General features: G+C 40.7%; 1 protein-coding gene across 2 annotated transcripts in view; it reads right to left on the bottom strand.

The window, feature by feature from the left end:
• The window catches only part of CLEC4A (C-type lectin domain family 4 member A), a 173,096-nt gene extending 151,605 nt beyond the window's left edge, over window positions 1-21,491 (bottom strand). The window contains exons 1-3 of one of the 2 annotated variants that reach the window (XM_060190128.1): window positions 21,164-21,491; window positions 15,459-15,575; window positions 3,678-3,776 (exon numbers count right to left, since the gene is read on the bottom strand). In XM_060190128.1, the coding sequence (XP_060046111.1) occupies window positions 3,678-3,776; window positions 15,459-15,575; window positions 21,164-21,245 (298 nt within the window). In that variant the 5' untranslated portion in view covers window positions 21,246-21,491. The remainder of the gene's footprint in view (window positions 1-3,677; window positions 3,777-15,458; window positions 15,576-21,163) is intronic. The other variant, XM_060190127.1, reaches the window with a different exon arrangement.
• Between the last annotated feature and the right edge of the window lie 5,464 nt (window positions 21,492-26,955).

Genomic DNA, 26,955 nt, shown 5'->3' with positions numbered 1-26,955 from the left:
TTAAGTGCATTATAGGATGCTTCTACTATAATTTGCCTGACATTCTCATATAGATCTCACTGGAAATAGTGGCCTTCAGAAAAATAGACCATATATACAAAATACTATCTTCATCATGTCAAAATACACTACATTCAACAAAGACATGACTTTTCACTGTTGGTGTTGTCTTTAGGAAAGTGTATTTAATATATTAGGCAAGAAATGTTTAGTGTACATAGAGTGTGTTTTCTTAAAACACAGATGACACTTGGGAGATTCATTTTGGGTCACATTTTTACAAGGGGTGGGGCCAAGTGAGCAAGAAATGGGAGAGACACCAAAGCACCACTCTACCATCTATGGAATTCCACTCATATCTGTTCTAGGTGCTCTCCTGTGATACTGGAAATTGGATAAGGTTTCAGGCATGGAAGACATGCACTTGCCACTCTGAGCCACCTCTCCAGTAAGAGGATGCCAGTCTTAATAAATAGGCATATTCAAAAGAGGAGTGGGGGAGGTGAGAGACAGAAACTGGGATGCAGTACAGTGTATTAAAGCATTGGACCCCTCTCAGAAATATGAAATAAATATTTTTTTTAAATAAATGGTGCTGGGAAAACTGGGTTGAAACATGCAGAAGAATGAAATTGAACCACTTTATCTCACCAGAAACAAAAATCAACTCCAAATGGATCAAAGACCTAGATGTCAGACCAGAAACAATCAAATACTTAGAGGAAAACATTGGTAAAACACTTTCCCACCTACACCTCAAGGACATCTTTGATGAATCAAACCCAATTGCAAGGAAGACCAAAGCAGAAACAAACCAATGGGACTACATCAAATTGAAAAGCTTCTGCACATCCAAAGAAACTATTAAACAAACAGAGAGACCCCTCACAGAATGGGAGAAGATCTTCACATGCCAGACATCAGACAAGAAACTAATCACCAAAATATATAAAGAGCTCAGCAAACTTAGCCGCAAAAAAGCAAATGACCCCATCCAAAAATGGGCAGAGGAAATGAACAAAACATTCACCACAGAGGAGATCCAAAAGGCTAACAAACATATGAAAAACGGCTCTAGGTCACTGATTGTCAGAGAAATGCAAATTAAGACAACACTAAGATACCACCTCACTCCTGTAAGAATGGCATACATCAAAAAGGACAGCAGCAACAAATGCTGGAGAGGATGTGGGGACAGAGGAACCCTCTTACATTGCTGGTGGGAATGTAAATTGGTACAGCCTCTGTGGAGAGCAGTCTGGAAAACTCTCAGAAGGCTAGACATGGACCTTCCATATGACCCAATAATTCCTCTCCTGGGGTTATACCCCAAGGACTCCATAACACCCAACCAAAAAGAGGTGTGTACTCCTATGTTCATAGCAGCACAATTCATAATAGCTAAAACCTGGAAGCAACCCAGGTGCCCAACACCAGATGAGTGGCTGAGAAAGCTGTGGTATATATACACAATGAAATACTATGCAGCTATGAAGAACAATGAACCCACCTTCTCTGACCCATCTTGGACAGAGCTAGAAGGAATTATGTTAAGTGAACTAAGTCAGAAAGATAAAGATGAGTATGGGATGATCCCACTCATCAACAGAAGCTGACTTAGAAGATCTGAAAGGGAAACTAAAAGCAGGACCTGATCAAATTGTAAGTAACTGGGCACCAAAGTAAAAACCCAGTGGTGAGGGGTAGACATGTAGCTTCCTGGGCCAGTGGGGGGTGGGAGTGGGCGGGAGGGATGGGTCACAGTCCCTTGGTGGTGGGAATGGTGTTTATGTACACTCCTAGCAAAATGTAGACATATAAATCAGTAGTTAATTAATATGAGAGGGGGAAATCAATTGTATGTCTCAAAGTTTCTCAAAACACAAACTGAATCTTTTTAATATATAGGCTATGTATTTGATATACGGACTCTCTCAAAAGCCTAGACCAAGTAGATTAGAAGCTTCCAATAGCACAGCTATATACAAGATACTGGGTACTGTACAGCAAACCATAACAAAGGGACTTTTCAAAGTTAACCCAATTAACAAATAATGTGATGATAATATTAACTATTGATTGTCTTTTTGAACCCTAAGACAGCAGGAACCTCACATCTTCACTATAGAGCCCCTACTTTCCCCAGTCCTGGAACCCTTGGATAGGGCCCACTTTCCCGTATACATCTCCCAATCCAAACCAAATAATATTGCATCCGCCGATCACAACCTAACCAAAGCAACGACTGCCATCTCAACATGCTTCACCTCAGACTGTATCCAGAGACTTCACGTGTGGAATGACAACCCTTCAGCTTCATTACTCGGGTGAGACCTTTCCTTTAATAGTACACTCTAATTTCATCTCAGGTAGTTCACTTTCTAACAAAGTCCCATAACCTAGATATACACCAGTTTCTGTGAGAGAGAGCTTATGTGCACACGTATCCATAAACTACTGCAAAATATATACCTGAAAGCAGGATTACACTAGAGTTTGCAGTGAGTACCTCCCTAACACTTCCTCTCCACTATTCCAAGCTTGGGATCCATGATTGCTCAACAAATTGTTTGGCTTCATATGTTAACTCTTTTCAATCACCAGGTTCCAGATGCCACCAGGATGCTGGCTAGGCTTCCCTGGATTGAAGACCCCACCAATGTGTCCTGGAGCTCAGCTTCCCCAGAGACACACCCTACTAGGGAAAGAGAGAGCCAGACTGGGGGTATGGACCGACCAGTCAACGCCCATGTTCAGCGGGGAAGCAACTACAGAAGCCAGACCTTCTACCTTCTGCAACCCTCAACGACCCTGGGTCCATGCTCCCAGAGGGATAGAGAATGGGAAAGCTACCATGGGAGGGAGTGGGTTATGGGGATCGGGTGGTGGGAATTGTGTGGAGTTGTACCCCTCCTACCTTATGCTTTTGTTCACTAATCCTTTCTTAAATAAAAAATTAAAAAAAAAAAAAACAGAACAAGTGTGATAAATGAATAATATACTTAGGAGAATTTGAAGTCTGTAGCCTGAGAGATGGCCAAGCAGGTAAGTGTGTATTCCTTGCATGTCTGAAAACCTGGGTTCAAAAAGAAACTCTGAGCTCCTATATACTAATGAAATTAAAGCTTAAAATGAGCGTGAAACTCAATTTCTTTATTATTTTTTTCTGCCAGAGCCTTGCTGAGGCTCTGTGTCTTCACAATTCCACCATTTCCAACAGACTTTTTTTACTTTATCAGCTACAGGTGAAAGACAGAAGGAGAGACAGAAACAGGAAAACAACTGCCTTACCTCTTGTGAAGCTTCTCCTTTGTATAGTGCTCCATGTGGTGGGGGGGGGGGGGGCTCAAACCCCAGTCAAGCACACGGTAAATTGTACATTCTATTTGTTGAGCTGTCTACCTGACCCCAAACTCAACTTCTTAATCTAGTCCACTCATAAATCATACTGGGAAAATTGACTTGGTATCTGTATACAGTACAACTAAGTTTTTTGTTTTGTTTGTTTGTTTGTTTGTTTACCAGAGCACTGCTTAACTGTGGCTTATAGTGTTGCTAGGAATTGAACCTGGGACTTAGGTGCTTCTGGCATGAAAGTCTTTTTGCATAACCATTATGCTGTCTCCCCCACTCCACAGTACAATTAACAACTGGATTTTAGACCCATTAATTATTACCTTCGATGGTAGTGTTTCCTTTCATACATTGCAACATTGTGTGAATCACTTCTTTTGAATTTTTTTTTTCTTTAAGCTGAGAATACTTCTGAAAGAAAACTGAAAAAGAGAATAACACCATTCATTTTCCTGGTAGTGTTATGACTGTAGACTTCATTGTGGCTTTCTTGAATTGAAAAACTTTATTTATTATTGTTATTCTATTTGACAGGACAAGGAGAAAAAGAGAGTTAAAGAAGGAGATTAGGAAAGAGAGACCAGTAGTCCTGCTTCACCATTTGTGAATGAATATATCCCCCACACCCCATGAAGGTAGGGACAGGGGACTTGAACTCTTTCATTCTTTATAAGAACAAAATCTTCCACCTGCATATCAGATTTCATGCTCAGGGAAAAAAAAAAAAACTAGTATAGCCACAGGCCCTTTGGAATATACTACAATATGGAGGACTCCCCCCCAAGTCTTCATCTGCACTATTCTAGCCTTTAAGTTCATGATTGTTCAACAATTTGTTTGGCTTTGTATGTTAATTCTCTCTTCAACGACCAGGCTCCAGATGCTAGCATGATGCCGACCAGACTTCCCTGGACAGACAATCCCACGAATGTGTCCTGGAGCTCCGCTTCCCCAGAGGCCCACCCTACTAGGGAAAGACAGAGGCAGACTGGGAGTATGGATCAACCAGTCAATGCCCATGTTTAGCGGGGAAGCAATTACAGAAGCCAGACCTTCCACCTTCGGCATCCCACAATGACCTTGGGTCCATACTCCCAGAGGGTTAAAGAACAGGAAAGCTGTCAGGGGAAGGGATGGGTTATGGAGATCTGGTAGTAGGAATTGTGTGGAGTTGTATCCCTTTTATCCTATGGTTTTGTCAATGTTTCCTTTTTATAAATAATAAATAAATAAATATATATATATATAAATCCCCAATTACTTGAGTAGAATATCCTGACTGTTGAAAATATTCCCATCACCTCGACTTCAACATATTCTAGTTTCATTGATCTGAAACCATAGATCTCTCCAGAGAAACTGAAAAATCAGTCATTGAAATTCTATAGGAGCCAGGAGTAGCACACATGGTATAAAGCTCAAGGACTTGGGTTCAAGCCCCTATTTTCCAATTGTGGAGAGGGGCGGAAGTTTTATGAATGGTAAAGCAGTGTTGTAGTTGTCTATCTATCTCCTCCCTTTCAATTTTCTGTCTTTATCTAAAATAAATAAATAAATAAATAAAATATTTAAAAAGAAAGTTCATGACAGTTCCATTACAATAATATGAATGGAGCCCTTTCGATACATTATAACAAAGGACCTGCTCATCTTATTCAGTCCTAAGTGTGACATGTGCAAACACAGCCTTGGAGCAGGGAGGATGGAGAGAAAATGGCTAAGCATTTGCAGCTGAGACTAAGCACATGCACCTTGAGGAAAAGCTGAGCTCCATCTGAGGACCTCTGGATTACTCTCAGTGTGTGTGTGGGGGGGGGGGGGGACTTAAAAGTCCAAAATTAGGGAGTCAGATGGTAGCACAATGTTAAACGCATTGACACGAAGCACAAGGACCAGCGTAAGGATTCCGGTTTGAGCCCCTGGCTCCCCAACTGCAGGGGAGTTGCTTCACAGGCAGTGAAGTAAGTCTGCAGGTGTCTATCTTTCTCTCCTCCTGTCTTCCCCTCCTCTCTCCATTTCTCTGTATCCTACCCAACAACAATGACATCAATAACAACAATAACTACAACAATGAAAAACAAGGGCAACAAAAGGAAATAAATAAATATTTAAAAGAGTGCAAAAAAAAAATCCAAAAATAACCAAGAAGTGAGAGCATTGTTATCTTCCTCATCTTGGCTTTCCTATCTCCATTTCAACTACTGAATTCCTCAGTACTCCAACATGCTCTCATTTCTCACAATCTGAAACTAGCCTACTGTTGCCTAGAGAAAGCGAATTTCCTCTTCCCTCCTCACCTTATTGTTCTGCCATATGCTGGCTTCTGTTCCCATTGCTCCACTAAGACCACCCTTTGAGCTGAAGCATCATTAACATTCCAGCACCACTTCCTAGTGTTTTTCCCCTTTGCTTCTCTCCTGCAATACTTGGTCCTATGTCTTTCCTCTTTAACTATCAGGACACTCCTCTTTCTGATTTTGTTTTTTGTTTGTTTGGTCAGATCACTCTTCATCTTTGGTTTATGGTAGTGCAGGGGATTGAATTTAAGAATTAGGAGCCTCTAGCATGAAAATCTTTTTGCATAGCTATTATGCTATTTCCTCTGCCCATCTCACCTTTCTTGCTGTTACTTCTTTTTTTATTATTATTATTATTATTATTATTTAATAATGACTGACAAAACTGTAAGATAAGAGGGGTTCAGTATCACTTCACTCCTGTGAGAATGTCACACATCAGAAAAGGTAACAGCAGCAAATGCTGGAGAGGGTGTGGGGTCAAAGGAACCCTCTTGCACTGCTGGTGGGAATGTCAATTGGTCCAACCTCTGTGGAGAACAGTCTGGAGAACTCTCAGAAGGCTAGAAATGGACCTACCCAATGACGCTGCAATTCCCCTCCTGGGGATATATCCTAAGGAACCCAACACATCCATCCAAAAAGATCTGTGTACACATATGTTCTTGGCAGCACAATTTGTAATAGCCAAAACCTGAAAGCAACCCAGGTGTCCGACAACAGATGAGTGGCTGAGCAAGTTGTGGTATATATACACAATGGAATACTACTCAGCTGTAAAAAATGGTGACTTCACCGTTTTCAGCCGATCTTGGATGGACCTTGAAAAAATCATGTTGAGTGAAATAAGTCAGAAACAGGATGAATACGGGATGATCTCACTCTCAGGCCGAAGTTGAAAAACAAGATTAGAAAAGAAAACACAAGTCGAACCTGAAATGGAATTGGAGTATTACACCAAAGTAAAAGACTCTGGGGTGGGTGGGTGGGTGGGGAGAATACAGGTCCATGAAAAATGATGAATGAAATAGTGGGGGTTGTATTGTTAAATGGGAATCTGGGGAATGTTATGCATGTTCAAACTATTGTATTTACTGTTGAATGTAAAGCATTAATTCCCCTATAAAGAAATAAATTATTTTTAAAAAAATAAAAAAGAAATAAAAAAGAAAAAAGAAAATTATTTTGGGAATTAAGAAACAGGGATTTGTTGTTTTTCTCAATTTTTATCATAAAGAGATATTTTAGGGTAGGGCATATAGCATAATGGCTAGACAAAGAGGATTTCATGCCCAAAGCTCCGAAGACCCAGGTTCTGGGGAATGTTATGCATGTAAAAAAAAAAAAGTAGAAACGCAAAGCAGAAATTGACTGAGTTTGGAGTATGGCACCAAAGTAAGAAAGCAGAAGTACACTAGAGTTTGCAGTGAGTACCTCCCTAATACTTCCTCTCCACTTTTCCAAGCTTTGGGTCCATGATTGCTCAACAATTTGTTTGGCTTTGTATGTTAACTCTCTTTTCAGTCACCAGGTTCCAGATGCCATCAGGATGCCGGCCAGTCTTCCCTGGATTGAAGACCCCACCAATATGTCCTGGAGCTCAGCTTCCCCAGAGACCCACCCTACTAGGGAAAGAGAGAGGCAGACTGGGAGTATGGACCAACCAGTCAACGCCCATGTTCAGCGGGGAAGCAATTACAGAAGCCAGACCTTCTACCTTCTGCAACCCACAATGACCCTGGGTCCATGCTCCCAGAAGGATAGAGAATGGGAAAGCTATCGGGGGAGGGGGTTGGATATGGAGATTGGGTGGTGGGAATTGTGTGGAGTTGTACCCCTCCTACCCTATGGTTTTGTTAATTAATCCTTTCTTAAATAAAAAATTAAAAATTAAAAAAAAAAAGAGGGGTTCAGTTTCACAGTTCCCACTACCAGATTTCAGTATACCATGGCCTCCGTTAGAAACTTTCCTATTCTTTATCCCTCTGGGAGTATGGACCCAGGATTATTTTCAGTTACAGAAGGTGGAAAGTCTGGCTTCTGTAATTGCTTCTCCATCTTGCTGTTACTTCTAATGTTCCTCTGTAGGTTTTTCTTCCTCCATCCATCTCTTGGAAAATGTACCAGTCCCTAAGTTCTATCCTTACCCTTCTTTCTCATGTTAAATTTTCTCCTTGACTGCTAGCATGGGTCCTCTTGATATCTACTGCTACTTGTAAGTAAATGACTTACAAAACTAAGACCTCTCTCCTGAAATTGTAGATAATGATGTTTCCCTTGACACATATATTTAAGGTTTCCAGAGTCCTGTAAGACTGAGGTACCATCCTTACATAACAAAGTTATGCTAACAGGACTTGCAGAGGAAGGGCTATAGAGTAGGAGCAGCTGCATTTCTCTCCTCTCCTCTCCTCTCCTCTCCTCTCTCTGGTCAACTAGGAATAACAAAGGAGACCACATGGGATTGCAACAAGACAGGACTAGAACCACTTTGGGAACCCATCAAATCACCAGAGCATGCAGAGACTACAACTCTGCCCAGACCTCCAGCTCTACCCAGTTGAGAAACTTCTCTAAAGAACAAGGAATAGCAAAGATCACTTGAGACTGCAACAAGACAAGGCTGGGACTACTTTGGGAACCCACTAAGTCATGGGAGTGAATGATTAAGCTAAAAAACCTACTTATAGTTAAAAAGCCCTCAGGCTACCATAGCCTATAGGGAAGAAAAAGAACAAAAAAGGCTTAACAGCCAATGTGCTTCAACTCAGGGATTAAAATAACATTGAAACAACTGTTAATTTCCACAACTATGAACTCCTTAAGTATCTTACTTAGACACAAATCAATCCAGGCAAGAGTGGTCAGTGGACTGAAAAGTACTGAGAGAAGGAACTCACAGCACACTGTAATAATGATTAGACCAAGGAGAAACACTGGAGAAATGAACCAGGACGAAAGTCCAGCTTAAAGCCCCCCAGAGGTAGAAACATAGAGGAATGAGATCAACATCCAAATGCCAGCTGAGGAATTAGTCACAAGAGTGAGAAAAGAGTTTGAAAGAATTGTCATCAGAGATGCAGAAACAACAAATGAATCTCTGAAAAAAAGCACTATCTGGAGGTAATTAGAGAGCTGAAAACTGAAATAGCTGAGCTAAGAGCACAACTAGCTGAACAAGCTAATACAGTATCAGAACATGGTAACAAAATAGCTGAACTACATAAAACAACACAGAGGAGAGAGAATAGAATAAATGAGGCTGAAGACAGAATTAGCAAGATAGAGGACGAATTAGAGACAACTAAGAAAGAAGTAAGAGATCTCAAAAAGGGATTAAGAGATACTGAAAACAACAACAGAGATATATGGGATGACTTCAAAAGAAATAGTATATGTATTGTAGGCTTACCAGAGGAAGAAAGATAGGGAGGGGAAGAAAACATTCTACAGGATATAATAGATGAGAACTTCTCTAGTCTAGACAACATAAAAGACATAAAGGTTCAAGAATCCCAGAGAGTTCCAAACAGAATTAACCCAGACTTAAAGACACCAAGACTCATCATACTTAAAATGAAAAGGAATAAGGATAAAGGATCCTGAAGGACACCAAGACACATCATACTTAGAGTGAAAAGGAATAAGGATAAAGAAAGGATCCTGAAGGCTGCAAGAGAAAAACAAAGAGTCACCTACAGAGGAAAACCCATAAGATCAGCAGCAGACTTCTCCACACAAACACTACAGGCCAGAAGAGAATGGCAAGATGTCTATCAAGCGCTCAATGAGAAAGGCTAACAACCAAGAATACTGTGTCCTGCTAGATTGTTATTCAGACTAGATGGAGGCATAAAAACCTTCTCAGACAAGCAACAGTTGAAGGGATCAACTATCATCAAACCTGCCCTGAAAGAAGTTCTGAAAGGTCTCCTATAAACAATCAGATCACCATAAACATGTCATATATCAGAATACTCTAAAAACCTATAATAATGGCATCAAAATATTTTCAATCTATAATATTAATAAATTCCAATGGCCTGAATTCACATATTAAAAGGGACAGAGTAGGAAGATAGAGCAGAAAATACAACACAACCATATGTTGTCTACAGGAATCCCACCTAACTTAATAAGACAAACACAGACTCAGAGTGAAAGGATGGAAAACTACCATACAAGACAATGGACCACAAAAAAAAAAAAAAAAAAAGGTAGGAACAGCTATGCTCATATCTGACACAATAGACCTTAAATTAAATAAAATTTTAAAAGATAGGGATGGATATTACTTAGTGCTCAAAGGATCAATCAATCAAGAGGACTTAATGATTATCAACATTTATGCACCAAGGAGGTGTGATCTAAATACATCAAACATCTACTGAAAGAACTACACCAATATATTAACAGCATCACAGTAATAGTAGGGGCTTCAACACCCCACTCTCTCAACCTGACAGATCATCCAGGAAGAAAATCAATAAAGAAACAAGGGAGCTAAATGAAGAGATAAACTAGAACTACTGGACACTTTCAGAGTAAAAACGGCAACTTCACCATTTTCAGCCCATCTTGGATGGAGCTTGAAGAAACCATGTTAAATAAGTCAGAAACAGGATGAGTATGGGATGATCTCACTCGTAGGCAGAAGTTGAAAAGCAATATCAAAAGAGAAAACACTAAGTAGAACATGGACTGGAGTTAGTGTTTTGTACCAAAGTAAAAGACTCTGGGGTGGGTGAGGAGAGTTCAGGTCCTAAATCAGGATGGCAGAGGACCCAGTGTGGGTTATATTGTGTGGAAAAATGAAAAATGTTATGCATGTACAAACTATTATATTTACTGCAAAACATTAATTCCCCAATAAAGAAAATTTTTTTAAAAACTTTAAAAAAAAAGTTGCTACACATCCTCTTTAAGTAACTTCATGATTCTGAGTTCACCAGGTCAGAATATTGGACCTACACTTGTCAGTTCCTTATCCCCCAGATCTAAATATTCATCAAATGGCCAAGGAGGTAAGGTAGTTCAACAGACTACAAGACTTGCTTGCATTCATGAGCTTCAGCCCTGGTTTTAATCATCAACACTGTTATGCATGTCAAAGCAATTCTCTGGTCTCTCTCATAAAATAAATAGTAAATCTTTAAGAACTATTTATTACACCTCTCCCTCTTTATCATTCAAAACTACTCCCTCTTTCTTCACCACCAATAGCCTTAGAACAGACACCACTATTTCTAACTGGAAGAGGAATTGACTTTTCACAACTTGATCTGCTTCAAATCTTTTTGTTTTAACTTTCGTTCTTTTTAAAAAATATTGTATTTGTTTTTTAATGTGAGAGATACAGAGAGAGAAAGACCAGAGCACGGTTGATCCCTGCCTTATAGTTTTGTTCTGGGGACTGAACCTGGGACCTCAGAGCCTCAGGCCTAAAAGTCTTGTGCAGAAAGAACCATTATGCTGTCTTCTTAGCCATTTGCTTCTTGTCTTCAACTTTCCTTTTAGCACAACTCTGCCAAAAACTAGTTTCTATAAGCAAAATATGAATAATCATGCGTTTAAAAATGTCAATGTCTTTCATGACTGTGACATATAAGACCAATACAAGAGCCGGTATATGCACATATTATCTTGTGCAAGAATTCAGTCCAAACCCTCCTCCCCATCTACAGGGGGGAAGTTTCATGAGCAATGGAGTAGTGCTCCAGTTGTCTTTCCTTTTCTCTCTCTCTCTCTCTCTCTCTCTCTCTCTCTCTCTCTCTCTCTCTGAAAAGAAAGAAAAGGAGAGGGAAAAGACCACTGGGAATGATGGAGTTTCCACTGAGATGGAAAGAGGCAGAGAGGAGAAATACCTGCAGCACTGTTTCAATACTCATAAAACTTCCCCCCATACACACTAAATATGGAGACAAGGGGCTCAAACCCAGGTCTTTGTGCATAGTACTCTTCCAGGTGAGCCACTGCCTGTTCCTTCTACTCTCACTCTTAGAGAACTACCAGTAACATCTGAACAAGCTCAGACTAGTCTGATCAATTATGAAATACATTGGGAGGGGTCTCACCCAGTTAAATGCACATAGTATTAAGTGTAAGGATTCACACAAGGATCAAGGTTCGAGTCCCTGGCTCCCCACCTGCAAGGGAAATGCTTCACAAGTAGTGAAGCAGGTCTGCAAGTGTCTCTCTCCTCTCTATGTCCCCCTCCTCTCTCAATTTCTCTGTCCTTTCCAATAAAATGTGGCTGTCAGGAGCAGTGGATTTCTAGTACCAGCACCAAGCCCCAATGATAATCCTGGAATCAAAAAAATAAAAAGGAGGAGGAAGAGGAGCAGGAGGAGGAGCAGAAGGAAAAGGAAAGAAAAGAAATGTGGTCAAATTGTCTGTGTCATTACAACTGACATCCTCTTCCTCAGAAGGTGAGTTAGCTACATCTGGTACCTGACTTCATTCATATGAATAGTTTCAATCAGGACTAAAGACACTTCCCATTTGAGCCTAAATCAAACTGTCAAGCCACAGAACTGAGAGTTAATAAGTTGTCATTTTCTCTCACTAAGTTTTATATTGGCTTATATCTGGTAAAAGTAACCCAGTTGGATATGTGCTGCTTTCCCATGTGAGCAACCCAGGTTCAACCTTGGCTCCCATCACACTGAGGAAACTTTAGTGCTGTTCTCTCTCTCTCTCTCTCTCTCTCTCTCTCTCTCCCTTCTCTTTCTCTATTTAAAAGAAAAAAAATCCTATCAAGCTATAAGGAAGTTATGGGACATATACTAAATAGAGTAGAACTTGGAAATTTAAAAAGATGATGGCCTGATACTGCATCTGCTAATCTCAACCAAATCAATGCAACTAGAACCGCAGTAACGCCTCTACATGTTTCACTTCTGATTGTATCCACAGATGACAGACATGTGATGTCAACCCTTCAGCTCCAGTACTCTGGTGAGACCGTTCCTAGCTCACAGGACTCCTTAATTCTATTTTGGGTAGTGCACTTCCTAACAAAGCCCCAACACCTAGATATGAACCAGTGCCCAAGAGACAGCACATGTACACATGTACCCATAAGTTAAGGGAAATATATATACCTTAAAGCAAAAGTACACAATAGTTTTCAGTGACCCAATAAGTGCAGCAAGCAAGTGGAAAGACCTAAAAAAGACAACATAAAGTACTTAATCAAATAGTTTCAACTTAGAGCTAGATAGCCTCCTCACCTACTTTGTATTTCACTTCCCTCAATCACTCCAAAGCTAACCTTGTCAGAAAAAGTAAGACTTTTGTCAGACTACAAAAGCTGGATAAGGGTAAGAGACTGGCATACTTTAATTATGGCTTTTTGGCTTATTTCCAGGCCACCTCATCTCCTGGGGCCCTAGTCAGGGAATCCTGGGATTCCCACACAGACATGATGAGCCTAGTCCTCTAGTAGATCCCTTTCTCTACTGTCACTGGTCATCTCCATCAGAAACAACATAATGAAGCATTTTGTGGGTGCCTAAAGGACCTTGCCTTCAGTGTGGATCAACAATGGTAGGGTTTGTTCCATTCTCCAAAGGGAGGTTGAACCAAAATCCTCTACCACTCAAGAAAGATGGGTCTGGCAATGGGTGCAGCCTAGAACATTCCTAGCCATGACCACAGAATGCGAGCTCAGGAGATATATATAGGACATGATTGTGATTAGAGATAGTTATCTTGCACTGCATTCCTCATCAATAAAGTTTGAACTGTGTTCCCAGCTCAGCCATGAGTCCCTGGTCGTCTGTCTCTCACCCGTGAAGCTAGACCAGCAGAGTAGTCAACAATTTGTTCTGCATTATTTTTTTCATTTTTTTTTTATTTATAAAAAGGAAACTGACAAAACCATAGGATAAGAAGGGTACAATTCCACACAATTCCCACCACTAGAACTCCGCATCTCATCCCCTCCCCTGATAGCTTCCCTATTCCTTATCCTTCTGGGAGTATGGACCCAGGGTCATTGTGGGATGCAGAAGGTGGAAGGTCTGGCTTCTATAATTGCTTCCCCGCTGAACATGGGCATTGACAGGCCAATCTATACTCCCAGCCTGTCTCTCTCTTTCTTTAGTGGGGCAGAATTCTGGGGAAGCAGGGCTCCAGGACATATTGGGTTGTCTGTCCAGGGAAATCTGGTTGGCATCATGGTAGCATCTGGAACCTGGTGGCTGAAAAGAGTTAGCATATAAAGCCAAACAAGTTGTTGACTAATCGTGAACCTAGAGGTTGGAATAGTGCAGACGAAGAGTTGGAAGTTGTAGATAGCTAGTAGGCCTATTTTAGTTCTATTCCAAAGGGCCTGTGACTACACTAGGTTTTTTTTTTTATTTGTTTTGTTTTCTGCATTATATCTTAACTCTTTTTCAGCCACCAGATTCCAAATGATACCATGCTGACAACCCAACTTCCTTGGGCAGAAGACCCCACCATTTGTCTTAGAGCCCACCACCCCAAATCCCTGCCCCACTAGGGAAATATAGAGACAGGCTGAGAGTATGGATCGACCTACCAATGCCCATGTTCAGCAGAGAAGCAATTACAGAACCCAGACTTTCCACCTTCTGCACCCCACAATGTTCCAAGATCCATACACCCAGAGAGGTAAAGAGTAGGGAAAGGAAAAAAAAAAGAGTAGGGAAGCTATCAAGGGAGGGGATTGGACATGGGGCTCTGGGGAGTGGGCATTGTGTAGAAATGTACCCCTCTTATCTAATAGTCTTGTCAATATTTCTGTTTTATAAATTTAAAAGATATTTTTTAAAAAGGGAAAAGGAAAGACAAGAATGAAGGGATAAACACCACAGCATCAAAGCTTCCCCTAGTATGGGCAGGGGCTGGGTTTGAATCTGGGTCGTGGCAAAGCAAGTTACATAACAGTTTTATATCTTTTATAAATTTGATCAGGTGGCATTATTTTTATTGTTATTAATTATTACCACTGAAATTATCACTGAGGCTCTCTGCCTGGGGATTATGAATCCACAGCTTCTGGCTATCATTTTCTTTTTCTCTCTTATTTTCCTGTCTGCCTTTTGTTCTTCTTTTGTTTTTATTTTATTTGTTGAGAGAGGCAGGGGAGTTGTAGAGTGAGAAAGAGAGATACCTGCAGCACTGCTTCACTGTTCATGAAACTTCCTCCTTTACAGGTGGGAACAAGGGGCTTGAACCCAGGTCCTTGTACATGACAACATGTGCTTTCTACTGGGTGCACCACCACCAGACCCCAGATTCTTAAACCTGTAGAATTATAGAAATCTGCCTACTTGCTAAATTGGCTTTTACATCTCATATAGCCTTGGATAGGACAGAAACAATCACAGGCAAAATTCAATGGAAAATTTTTTCTATACTACTTCTTCCCAACTCCTTCTTCCCCACCTGCTCATTTCAAAATATCTGCCTGAGCATCAGAAAGGTCTGGTTTGATAACATTATTTAGAAAGCATAGACTTGTCCTCACATTGCAGTTTGGTGTAGGAATAATACCTTGTGGACTTCATTTTGTAGCAGAAACACACACACACACACACACACACACACACACACACACACACACACACACACTCCTCCATTTCTCTGAAAAGCAGATTCCATTGGTTTGTACAGAGGAGTAGCCTAAACAAAAAATATGTTTTCTGATGAAGTCCCACAAACTATGCCTTCCCCAGAGGCTTCCTTTTCACATTCTTGGGTAAGTCTGATGTCAGTGAGTATTGATGCCATCACTTCAAGTAAAAATAACATTTCTTGTAGATTCAGTTGGATACTTACTGATAAAAGTGACAAAAAATGAGATAGCCAATAGCAGCAGAAGTATAAGCAATGGGGTCAAAAGAAGCCTGTAGATGCCAGGGTTACTTCTGTGAGGGCTGGTCTTCAGTTTGGAAACTGGAGGAAAAATCACATTAGTTCCATCAATAATAAAACCTGACCTTCACTCTCCTTTCTTCTCCTCCTCCCTTTTCTTAAATGGCACACCTCTACCTCCATGATATTTTAAATACAATGAAAACAGAAAGGAAATAATAATGTCTATTACATTAATTCAAAGGGGCATGTGCAACCCTATGTTCATAGCTGCATTATTCACAATAGCCAAGGAGTGTAAAGAGCCTAAGTGCCCATCAACAGATGACCAGATAAAGAAGTTATGGGATATATATAATATAATATAATATAATATAATATAATATAATATAATATAATATAATATAATATAATATAATATAATATAATATAATATAATATAATATAATATAATATATATTATAATATCATAATATAATATATAATATATATATATATATTCCATGGAATACTACTGAGCAATTTAAAAAAAATGATATTATGTCCTTTTGGGTAAAATGGGTAGAATTGGAGGTGATTATGCTTAGCAAAATAAGTAAAGAAATGAAAGACCAGGGAGTTGGGTAGTAGTGCAGCAGGTTAAGCACAGGTTGTGCAAAGCGCAAGGACCAGCATAAGGATCCTGGTTCGAGTCCCCAGCTCCCCACATGCAGGGGGGTCGCTTCACAAGCAGTGAAGCAGGTCTGCGATGTCGGGGTCTCTCTCTCTCTGGTTGGGGTGATCTCCAGGGGAAAGGTAATGGGCTGGTTCTTTCTCGCTCACAACAGGGGTGACACAAAGTAAAAGACACCAGGGAGCTCCTCAGCGTGTTAACTCAGAACTCAGAACTCGTTTATTAGCAAGGTAGACATGAGTTAAATAGAAAAACAAACAAAGGGAATATTGCTGAAATATGTCAGAAATTACAGGTTTCTTAACAGTCAGCATGCCCCTAAGGTAGGGGGCTGGTATGACAGGGATTGTTGAGATACAAAACAGTTATTCTCCATGACGCAAGCAACTTAATTATCCAAAGGTATTTGAGAGAAGCATAGGGGTTAAACCCATAGGGTGAGACAGAGAGAAGATGGATATCAAAGAGCCATATAGTTTGGAATTTCTCTTGTCTGGGGTCTGAGGTGTGTGATGAAGTGTGTGATAAGGTGTGTTCTTCTGTGATCAGAAGGCGACTTTGAATAAGTGAATCTGCGGCCATGTGGCCTGCAGTTAATGAAGGGAAGTACTGGGGTATCTGTGGGCCTGAGAGTCAAGAAGGAAAGAACCAAGTCTGAGTTTCCCCCCCTTATGCTCACCTCGGTTGAGAGAGACTTACCAAGAGGTTATCTTCTCAGACCTCCATCCAAGGACGGGGGTGGTTCTCCCTAAGCTCTATCAGGCTTACACATGTTCCCAACACTGCAGGTGTCTATCTTTCTCTCCCCCTCTCTGTCTTCCTCTCCTCTCTCCATTTCTCTCTGTCCTATCCAACAACGACAACCATAATAACTACAACAATAAAAAAACAAGGGCAACAAAAGGGAATAAATAAATATTTTTTAAAAAGAAGAAGAAATGAAATACCAGATGATTTCACATATATAGAACCTAGGAATACGATAGACATGAACTTGGGGGGGGGGTAGAATAGAAGCAATCAAACTGTTTCAAAAAGACTTTGTGGGGGTGGAGTGGGTATAGTGTGGAACTATATACATTGTAATCTTTCTATTTTGTAGCCTATTACTAATCACAAACAAAAAAATGAAAAACAAACTGTAATCATCACCCCCAGGGCCACCCCTTTGTGGTTTAGAGTTCAGCACATAAAGCACAGAGCGGCTACAAACTCCTGGACTACATTGGGCCACACCCTTCAAAACTGTCAGTGATGCATTGGAAAAAGAAACTAAGTGAAAGCAGTAGAGCAATTGTGTGTCTGCTCAGTGGCTAGAAAATATATAGAGGGACTAGGAGAAGCTCCCCCAGCAGAGGGTATGACTTACCCTGCTTAAAGCCTTGGGTTTGAGCCCTGACATGACATGGGAGCATCATGGATGACTCCAGGGGAGCTCTCTCTGTCTCTGCCCGTCTCCTCTCTCTCTCCATCTCCTCTCTCTCTGTGTGTCTGTCTGTCTGTCTCTCTCTCTCTCTCTTTCTCAATCAATCAATCAAGGAATAAAAAATTGGGCAGGGGAAAGCCTCCCAGTGATATTGCAAGACTGGGTTCATGTCCTGGCTGCACACAGAAAATAAGTTTTAACAAAATTAACAGGAGGGGCTGGGTGGTGGTGCACCTGGTTGAGTGCTTTGCAACTAATGAAGCAGTGCTGCATGTCTCCTTTTCTTTCTGCATCTCTATCTTCCCCTACCCTCTCAATTTCTAGCTGTCTCTATCCAATAAATAAAGCTATTTTTTTTAAGTTAACTGGCACACCCAGTTAAGTCACACGTTACTACATACAAGGACCTGGGCTCAAGTCCCTACTCTTTACCTGTGAGGGGAAACTTCACAAGTGGTGAAGTAGTGCTGAAGATATCTTTCTCTCTTTCTCCCCCTTTTCTACTCCCTTTTATGTTTTCCTTCTCCATCTCAGTTTCCCTCTATTCAATGAACAAACAAAATATTTTTAAATAGAATGTTTCTTAAAAAAATCATAAAGACACTTGATAAAATAAACACAGCCCTCACTTATGACTCCAGATGCTACTCCAGGGAGCTCTCCCAACCACCCCCCCAAAAAAAAGTTTATTGTAGAACTTTGAAAGAAACACACAAAAAAGCGTATATTTCTACCATTGAAGATAGCTGCCTTAACATTTTTGCAATACTTTGATATGTATCTTTCTATCAATTTTTAAAATATATATACATCTATGCATATTTTCAAATGTGGTTAACACACCACACATACTGCTTCCTGACCTACTATTTTCTTATACATTTTATCATGAACATTTTAATAGCATCTTATTTTCCTCTTTAGTGTTCAATGGTGTGGTTGCTTAATAGTTCATTATATATTTAAATAATAATCCAGATCTTTCTTACTTTAACTAGTACTTCAAAAAGTACCACAGATAAAGCTTTATAATCATTTCTTTAAAAAAAACTTTTTTAGATATATTTTTTTTATTATCTTTATTGGATAGAGACAGCCAGAAACCAAGAGGGTAGGGGGAGATAGAGAAAGAAAGATACCTGTATCCCTGCTTCACCACTTACAAAGCTTTCCCCTTGCAGGTGGGGACTGGGGGCTTGAACCTGGGCCCTGGTGCACTATAACATGTGAGCTCAACCAGGTGCACCACGACCCGGCCCCTATAATCATTTCTTATTACATACTTCAAGTAATGTCAGACCTCTTCAGCAACAATTACTTAAGAATTACTTCCTCATGATCCAGAATTAGCACAGTACATAAAGTGATGGACTCTCCTGAGTTTAATCCCAGCATCACCTGTGCCAGAGTGATGTGCTCTCTCTCTCTTCTCTCTCCCTCTCTCTCCCTTTCTCTCTCTCTCTCTCCATCCTTGATATATCATAAATAAATAAATACAGCTATATAAATAATTATTTTCTCTTACAGCCTGGGAGGTGGTACAGCGATGTGTTTTCTTGCTCTTCCTCTCCCTCTCTCTCTGTGTCTGTGTGTATCCTTGATATATCGTAAATAAATAAGTAAATAAATACAACTATAAAAATAATTATTTTATCTTATAGCCTGAGAGGTGACCAAAAGCACAGGACTTACAAGCTTGAGTTCCCAAATTCAGTCCCTGACATCACATGTGTGAAGGTGACACTCTGGTTCTTTCTCCTGCCCCCTCTATTTTCTTTTTCTTTTTTTTTTCCAGAGCAATGCTCAATTCTGGCTATATAGTGGCATGAGGGACTCCTTCTTTCTATATCATTCATAAATAAACACACAACTAAAATAGAATTATTTTCTCTTAGACTTTAAGTGCAAAGTGAAGGTTACTATCATAGAACACAAGAGAGAAAGAAGGTGGATAAATTTGATAAACAGTGATCAATTATACAGTAGCAGAAGAAAACTAGAACTCTGGTGGCAATCATAAGGTAATAGATATTAAATTATAATGTTGTTATGGGGGCCGGGTGGCAACGCAGTGGGTTAAGCATACTTGGTACGAAGCACAAGGACTGGCATAGGATCTGGGTTTGAGCCCCCAGCTCCCCACTTGCAGGGGGGTTGCTTCACAAGTGCTGACGCAAGTCTGCAGGTGCCTATCTTTCTTTCCCCCTCTCTATCTTCCCATCCTCTCTCAATTTCTCTCTGCCCTATCCAGCAACAACAACAATAATAATAATAACAGCAACGATAAACAACAAGGGCAAAAAAGGGGGTAAAATAGCTTCCAGGAGCAGTGGAGTCATAGTGCAGGTACTGAGCAGCCTCAGCAATAACCCTGGAGGTAAATATATATATATATATATATATATATATATACAATGTTGTATGACTCAAATCTATATAGTGTTATAAACCAGTGTTACTTAAATAAATTATAACTTATTTTCTCAGTCACACCATATTGCTAAGTAGGGGAACCCTCACTAATATATAGTAATACCTCATTTGTAAAAAAGGAAAAAACAGTTATTTACATGTGTGCCTATGTACATAGAAAAGAATACACACTAAAATGCAAGTTACAGTTACCTCTAGATGGTAAAGATAAACACAAGTAAAGCCTCTAGTTATTCTTTTCTTTCCCCTCTACACTGAGCATTTCAACATATAGTAGTGGTGGTGACATAAGGTTTTTTAATGAGTAAAACTGTTTCCCTGAGTATTTTCCTTTTTTTTTTTTTTTCTTCTCCACTTTGGTTTGTTTTTGTTTGATCAGAACACTGCTCAGCTGTGACTTAAAGTAGGGCCAGAGATTGAACTGAGGGCCAATAAGCCTCAGGCATGCTGAGCATTTCCCATATCTTCCCAAATGCACAGAGGCATTTGGAAGATATGAGTAGTTATGACCCTGCTCACTGCTTCCTGTATGCTCTACACGTATTTTTTTCTCTCTCTCTCTCTTTTGTGCTATGCCTGAAATATCACATACGCTACCCAAGTGACCATTTATCTTCTGCCAAGCTTAGTCAAACCCATCTCAAATGAGTAGGGAGTACATTTTCTGATTGTAGAACCATTTCCCTTGAGCTATAAGAAGGATTATCTTTGAAGAAAAAAAACATTCTAGTCTTCCATCTGCAATTGCCATTTTCTTCCAGTCTGATCTAGTCCTGAGAAATGCACACAAAACACTCTCCACCAAACTCTTCCCTTCGAACCAACCACTAATTCATCGCTGTTCCCTGCATCTGTGCATCTGTGCCTGATCTCCTGACCACAGTCTCGCTTAGAATTGGAAGGCACAGGAGGACAACTGAGCCTCATTTCACTTTCCTTAGCAGATTTGGTAGGTATCTCACACCTCACTTATTGCAACAGCACATTTGTACATTCTACTGCTTAACCTTAGGCAACCCACCTTCTGACAACCCTGTATTTCTCAACAAGTGCTGTATCCTCTTTGTTCCTGGTACAGCAACTCCTCTTCATCCTTCATCTACTCATGAATAACAATGACCAGAAAATATGGCTTACCTGCGGGAGCCTCTAACTTGCTGGCTGAGGACATAGGCTCATTTTTGAATCTCACTTCAGCATAGGTGATCTCTGAAGTCATATTGGGAAGAAATCTTTCTCCTTGTACCTTTTTAAAATATTTTTTTCATCTTCTTCTTAGAAGCCTCTTAAAAGGAAAATTGGTCATTTATACTTCTTATCATATAACTAGACGAGAATATAAGGCCCGGAATTCAGAGCAACCAGCCTTGAATAGAATCTCGTTAAGAGTTTAAAATCTCAGGCAGCGGCCCAGTTCCCCAGGCAAACACAATGAGAGTCACAAGTTTTTAACCACATACTAGCAAAGGCTACAGAAGTAGGAACTCAAAGGGCTGGAGAAATAGGAAGGAAGGAAAAAGTGGGAACTAGACAGTAAGAAACATCTGTTCTTAGAATCGTGTCATCTGAATACACCAGCCAGAGTGAAATTCAAGTATCTGTGTGTATTTGTAGACAAAGTTGGTTTGGAGGTTTTGCTCATTTTACAAATTGTTTTATTAGGAAGGGATAGAGGTTTACAATACAACCATTGAAACCTAAGTACAATTTCTCATCTCCCTGTGACAGGCATCTGCAAAATCCTCTCACCTCCAATTTAGATCCTTTCCCATCATCATGGACTAGGACCCCAGCACCCTCCCCTGTTCTCTCCCACTCCTGCCTCCTCCAGAGGAGGTGCTTTGGTGCAATACACTACACTGAATCCATGTGTCACCTGGTGTTTTTCCTTTCTTTCCTTGTTTCTTCACTTCCATCTATAAGTGAGATTACCTGGTATTTGTCCTTTTTTGTTCTTTTTGGCCTAGCTCAGTTAACATGATTCTTCCAACAGTCATGCAAGATGAGGCAAAGGAGATGACTTCATCATTTTTAATAGCTTAGTAGTATTCAGTGAATTCTATAAAAATTTTAAGGAAGGTGGTCTGGGAGGTGGCGCAGTGATAAGGCTTTGGACTCACAAGCATGAGGTCCTGAGTTCAGTCCCCAGCAGCACACGTGCCAGTGGTGTCTGGTTCTTTCTCCTCCTCTTTTTCATTAATAAATAAATTATTTTTAAAAATTTAAGGAAAACTATACCTATATTTTCCAAGTTTTTCCAGTGACCTTTGTTTCTAAGCTTTACTTACACTCTGGATCCTTCTCTTTCTCATAGCTATATTCTCAATCGTGATTTAGTGCTATTGTGAAATGTCCTCTAATTAAAAAGAAAGAGCTTTTGCCTTTTTCTTCACATTCAAAATTATGAAATGCCTCCAGCTTCTCACTTCCCAGTCATTCTTTTTAGCCTATCAACCTCTCTTTACATTCTACTATTTTCTTTTTTGTTAGTGATTTTGACACTGATTTACAAAATATATATATATATTTGAAATAACGGGTATAATTTCACACCGTTACCACCACTAGAGTTCTGTGTCCTTATTCCCTCCATTAGGAACTACAGTCATTACAAGATCTGCATAAGGCCATGAGACTGGTATACTTTAATGATGAATCTTTAGTCACTACCAGGCCACCCCATCATCTGGGGCCCTAGTCAAGGAGTCCTGGGATTCTCACACAGACATGATGGGCCTAGACCTCTAACAGATCCCTTTCTCCACCATCACTAGTCATCTCCATCAGGAACAACATAATGAACCCCTTTGTGAACCCCTATAGGACCTGACCCTCAATGTGGATCAACAATGGTAGGGACTGTTTCATCTCCAAAGGGAGGTTGGGCAACATACTCTACTACTTGAGAGAAATGGGTCCTGAAATTAGGACAGCCTGAAATGTTCCTAGCCATGACCACAGAATGAGAGCTCAGACCTACAAGAATGCAGAGGTTACATAGGTTCCTGTGCTGAATATGGGCCCCAGGTCAAATCAATGGGGTTTACAGCCAACAATATTTATATACTTTTCCCAGATTTGGGAGCTATTCTCTTCCCTCATCCAGCTTTATAGTCCTTTTTCCAACTATGAAACCATCTCCCCAGAAAAGAACTTGGGCCCACCTGCATGCTAACTGTCAGACTCAGGCATAAACTAGAAAAGTCATGGGCCCCTTAGAATATACCTAAAATGGACCTACAAGATTTTTCCCAAATGGAGACCTCGAATGTTCATCTACAATATTCTTGCCTTTAGGTTCATGAGTAGTCAATAATTTGATCTGCTTTATAGCTTAACTCTTTTTCAGCTACCAGGTTCTCAGATGATACTAGGATGCCAACCTGACTCCCCCAAGCAGATGACGCCACCATGTGTCCTGGAGCCCCACCTCCCCAGACCACTGCCTCAATGGGGAAAGAGAAAGACAGGCTGGGAGTATGGATCGACCTGCCAGTGCCCATGTTCAGCAGGGAAGCAATTACAGAAGCCAGACCTTCCACCTTCTGCATCCCACAATGACCCTGGGTCCAAACTCCCAGAGGGATATAGAATAAGAAAGCTTTCAAAGGAGGGGATGGGATAAGGAGTTCTTGTGGTGGGAACTGTGTGGAATCGTACCTCTCTAATCCTATGGTCTTGTCAATATTTCCATTTTATAAATAAGAATTTTAAAAAAGAAAAAGAAACTGCAGTCATTCTCCCAAGGTCACTGATATGATGGTAAAGTTTTTGTAAGCTAACCAACTGGGGCAGATACTCAGTTGTGCTGCTTTTTCTCTTTTGTGGATCATCAGGCAATGCCTGTCCTGCATTCTGAGATAATCACTGACAAAAGCTCACATGCTCAGCTTTTTCTGAGTCAACTTCCTCTCAAGCAGGGAGGGAGTCAAAGTCTAGATCATATGCCTCTGCAGCTGCACCTCGGCACTTTCTGGTTTTTACTCTGGTTCTTAACTAATTTCACCAATAATCTCCAATTTCCTCCAGTCACCTGAAAGCAGCATTTTCTACTAGATCTTAGAGGCATCAACTCTTCAATATTTCATGTTTTTCTCACCCTTTCATTCCCAAAACACAACAAAGGGTTATACAGCTATAAGGGGCAACCTTTCTTTCTCCCTCCCTTCCTTCCTTCCTTTCTCTCTCTCTCTCTCTCTCTCTCTCTCCCCCTCCCCCTTTTTTACAGTACTTTTAATTCAAGGCCTTGATATTGCCCATACGCACACACAGGGATTTTGCAAGGTTTCCTGAAAAAGGTGATGAGTGAAGTAGTTGCTGCCCTGTAATCCTAGGCAAGACCTTGGCGTTACTTGAAACTGCTCGGCTTAGGGCTAAGCAGTGGCACAATGGGTTAAGAGCACATGTTACAGTGTGGTGGGACCTGGGTTCAAGCCCCTGGTCCCCACCTGTAGGGAGAAGCTTCAGGAGTGGTGAAGCAAGTACCTTAGGTGTCCCTCTTCCTCTCCTCTCACTACCTCCCCCTTCCCCTCAACTTGGTCTCTATGCAAAAGAAGTCAAAATAAAAGATTTTCTTATTTAAAAAATAAAATTAAAAACTGCTCCTCTAAACAAACACACCTCCACCCCCATGTCCACATGGAGCAGCCCACCCTGCTTCCTCTTGCTAAATCTGTTTACTCCTCTCTGCATCTAGGTTTAGGACCTCTACTGCTCTAGTCTACTGGGTTGCCTGGCTGGCTTTCTGCTGTAGCCCAGAACCCACGTCAGTTTGTTTTACTCTGATAGTTGGCATCACTTGCCTGGACTCACAGTCCTCTCTCTTCAGCAGCACTGGAGAGATGCTTCCCTAGCTGTGTAGATGGCTACTTTTTAACAGATAAAATAACTTAAGGAAATGACAGTCTAGAAGAATTTATATTGAGTGACAAATGATTAGTTTTTGAGAGGGAGCCTGGCAATGGTGCACGTTACTCTGAACAAGGACCCAGGCTCACATCCCCACTCCCCACCTGCAGGGGGGAAGCTTTGAGCAGTGAAGCAGTGCTGCAGATGTCTCTCCCCCAACCCCATTTCTTTCCATCTCTATCCCATAAATAAAATGTTTTTCAGATCTCCAGATATAGAAAAGAGTTCATTCAATGGAGTACTACTCAGCAGTTTTTTTTTAAAAAAGACTATACCTGTCCTTTAGGACTAAATGGATGGGCCATGAATATAACTAGTGAAGTAAGGAAGTGAAGGGCACATGTGGATGATCTCATTCATAAGTAAAACATAAATAATTAAAAGACATAAACTTGGAAAAAGAAAAACATATATGTAGTCAATCCGTATTGATGACCTATTGGAGAGGGGTAGGGGCACAAAACTTTGGTGGTGAGAGTGATGTGGAATTATACCCCTTCTTACTTAAAATCCTGTACATCACTAATAAAAATATATATCAAAAAAGGAAAAATAGTTTATTAATATTTTATTCCCTTGCTTTGTCTCTATTTATTTATTTATTTTTATTTCTTTTGCCTCCAGGGTTATCGCTGGGGTTCAGTGCCTGCACTTTGAATCCACTGCTCCTAGTGGTCATCCTTTTATTTTTTTTTTCTCATTGTTGTTGCTGCTGATGTTGTTGCCAGATAGGACAGAGAAACGGAGAGAGGAGGGGAAGACAGAGAGGGGTAGAGAAAGATAAGACACCTGCAGACCTGCTTCACCACCTGTGAAGCAACTCCCCTGCAGGTGGGGAGCCGGGGGCTCGAACTGGGATCTTTGCGAAGGTCTTTGAGCTTTGCACTATGTGTGCTTAACCGGGAGCTCTACTGCACCCTGCCTGGTGCTTTGTTTCTTAAACCCAACATATGAGTGACAGTGTCTGATATTCATCTTTCTTCTGACTAATTTCACATAAACGACCCCATTCAAATTCATGTATGTTGTAGTAAAAGACTCAGATTCACGTTTTTGTAGCTGGGGGGATAGCTCAACTGGTAGAGTATTAGATTCTCATGCATGAGGTTCCTGGTTTAATCGCCAGCACTGCATGCACTGGAGTAGTGCTCTGGCTTGTCTCATTTTCTCTCTGCCTCATGTGAAATTCTTATGCGTTATAAATGAAAATATGTGAGAAATGAAAAATAAACTTCATCTTTTCTTATAGTCGAATATCCCACTGCGTACTTAACCCTATACCTTTTCATTTTCTGCTTTAATGAGAAAAAGAAAGCATAAGTCTGAGCATCACTATGGTAAATGCAGTACCAGAGATCAAACCTGGGACCTCAGGCTTGCAAGTCTGGCTTTACCCACTCTGCCACTTGCTGGACGTACCACATCTGCTTTGCCCACTCATCTGTCAATGGGCAATTGGGTTGTCTCCAAAATGTGACTATTGCATATACTCCTTCAATCAATGTAAATGTGTATATATCCCTTCAGATGTCTTTGTGTTCTTTGAGCATATACCTAGAATTATCTTATGCAGATAAGAATGTTAAGTAGATTGTAACTGCTGGGCTAGCTTGGAGGTGCCTCTTCCCCAGCGAGTACTCTCTGGGTTGGAGAGAACATGACCAGAGCCGGCCTGGGCTGTTACTCACTCAGCAACAAGAGAGAGATGACTCAGGAACAGACTTGTGGTGTGGTGAGGCAATTCGATTCTTTATTGATCAGAGAGCCAAGGCTTTTAAAAGGCAGACCCGGAAGAGGCAAGTCAGAAACAAATGGCTTGACATGGTTTGGAAAGGGACAGAGAAAGGCAAAAGGGGCTAGGAAAAGTAGAAACTTCCTTAGCAACTGTTGCAAGGGTTTTAACTGGTAGGATTAGTAATACCCTGCAGGCAGGGAGGGTCTTGAGGGTAGAAAGAAGATAGATCAAAGGAATGGAATGGGTGGGGATCTTTCAGGCAAAACAATGACTATGTAGATAAGGG

This window comes from Erinaceus europaeus, chromosome 4, assembly GCF_950295315.1.
Source record: "Erinaceus europaeus chromosome 4, mEriEur2.1, whole genome shotgun sequence".
NCBI lineage: Eukaryota > Metazoa > Chordata > Mammalia > Eulipotyphla > Erinaceidae > Erinaceus > Erinaceus europaeus.
The sequence above is the reverse complement of the archived record's forward strand: the minus strand, read 5'-3'. Positions and strand labels throughout refer to the sequence as shown.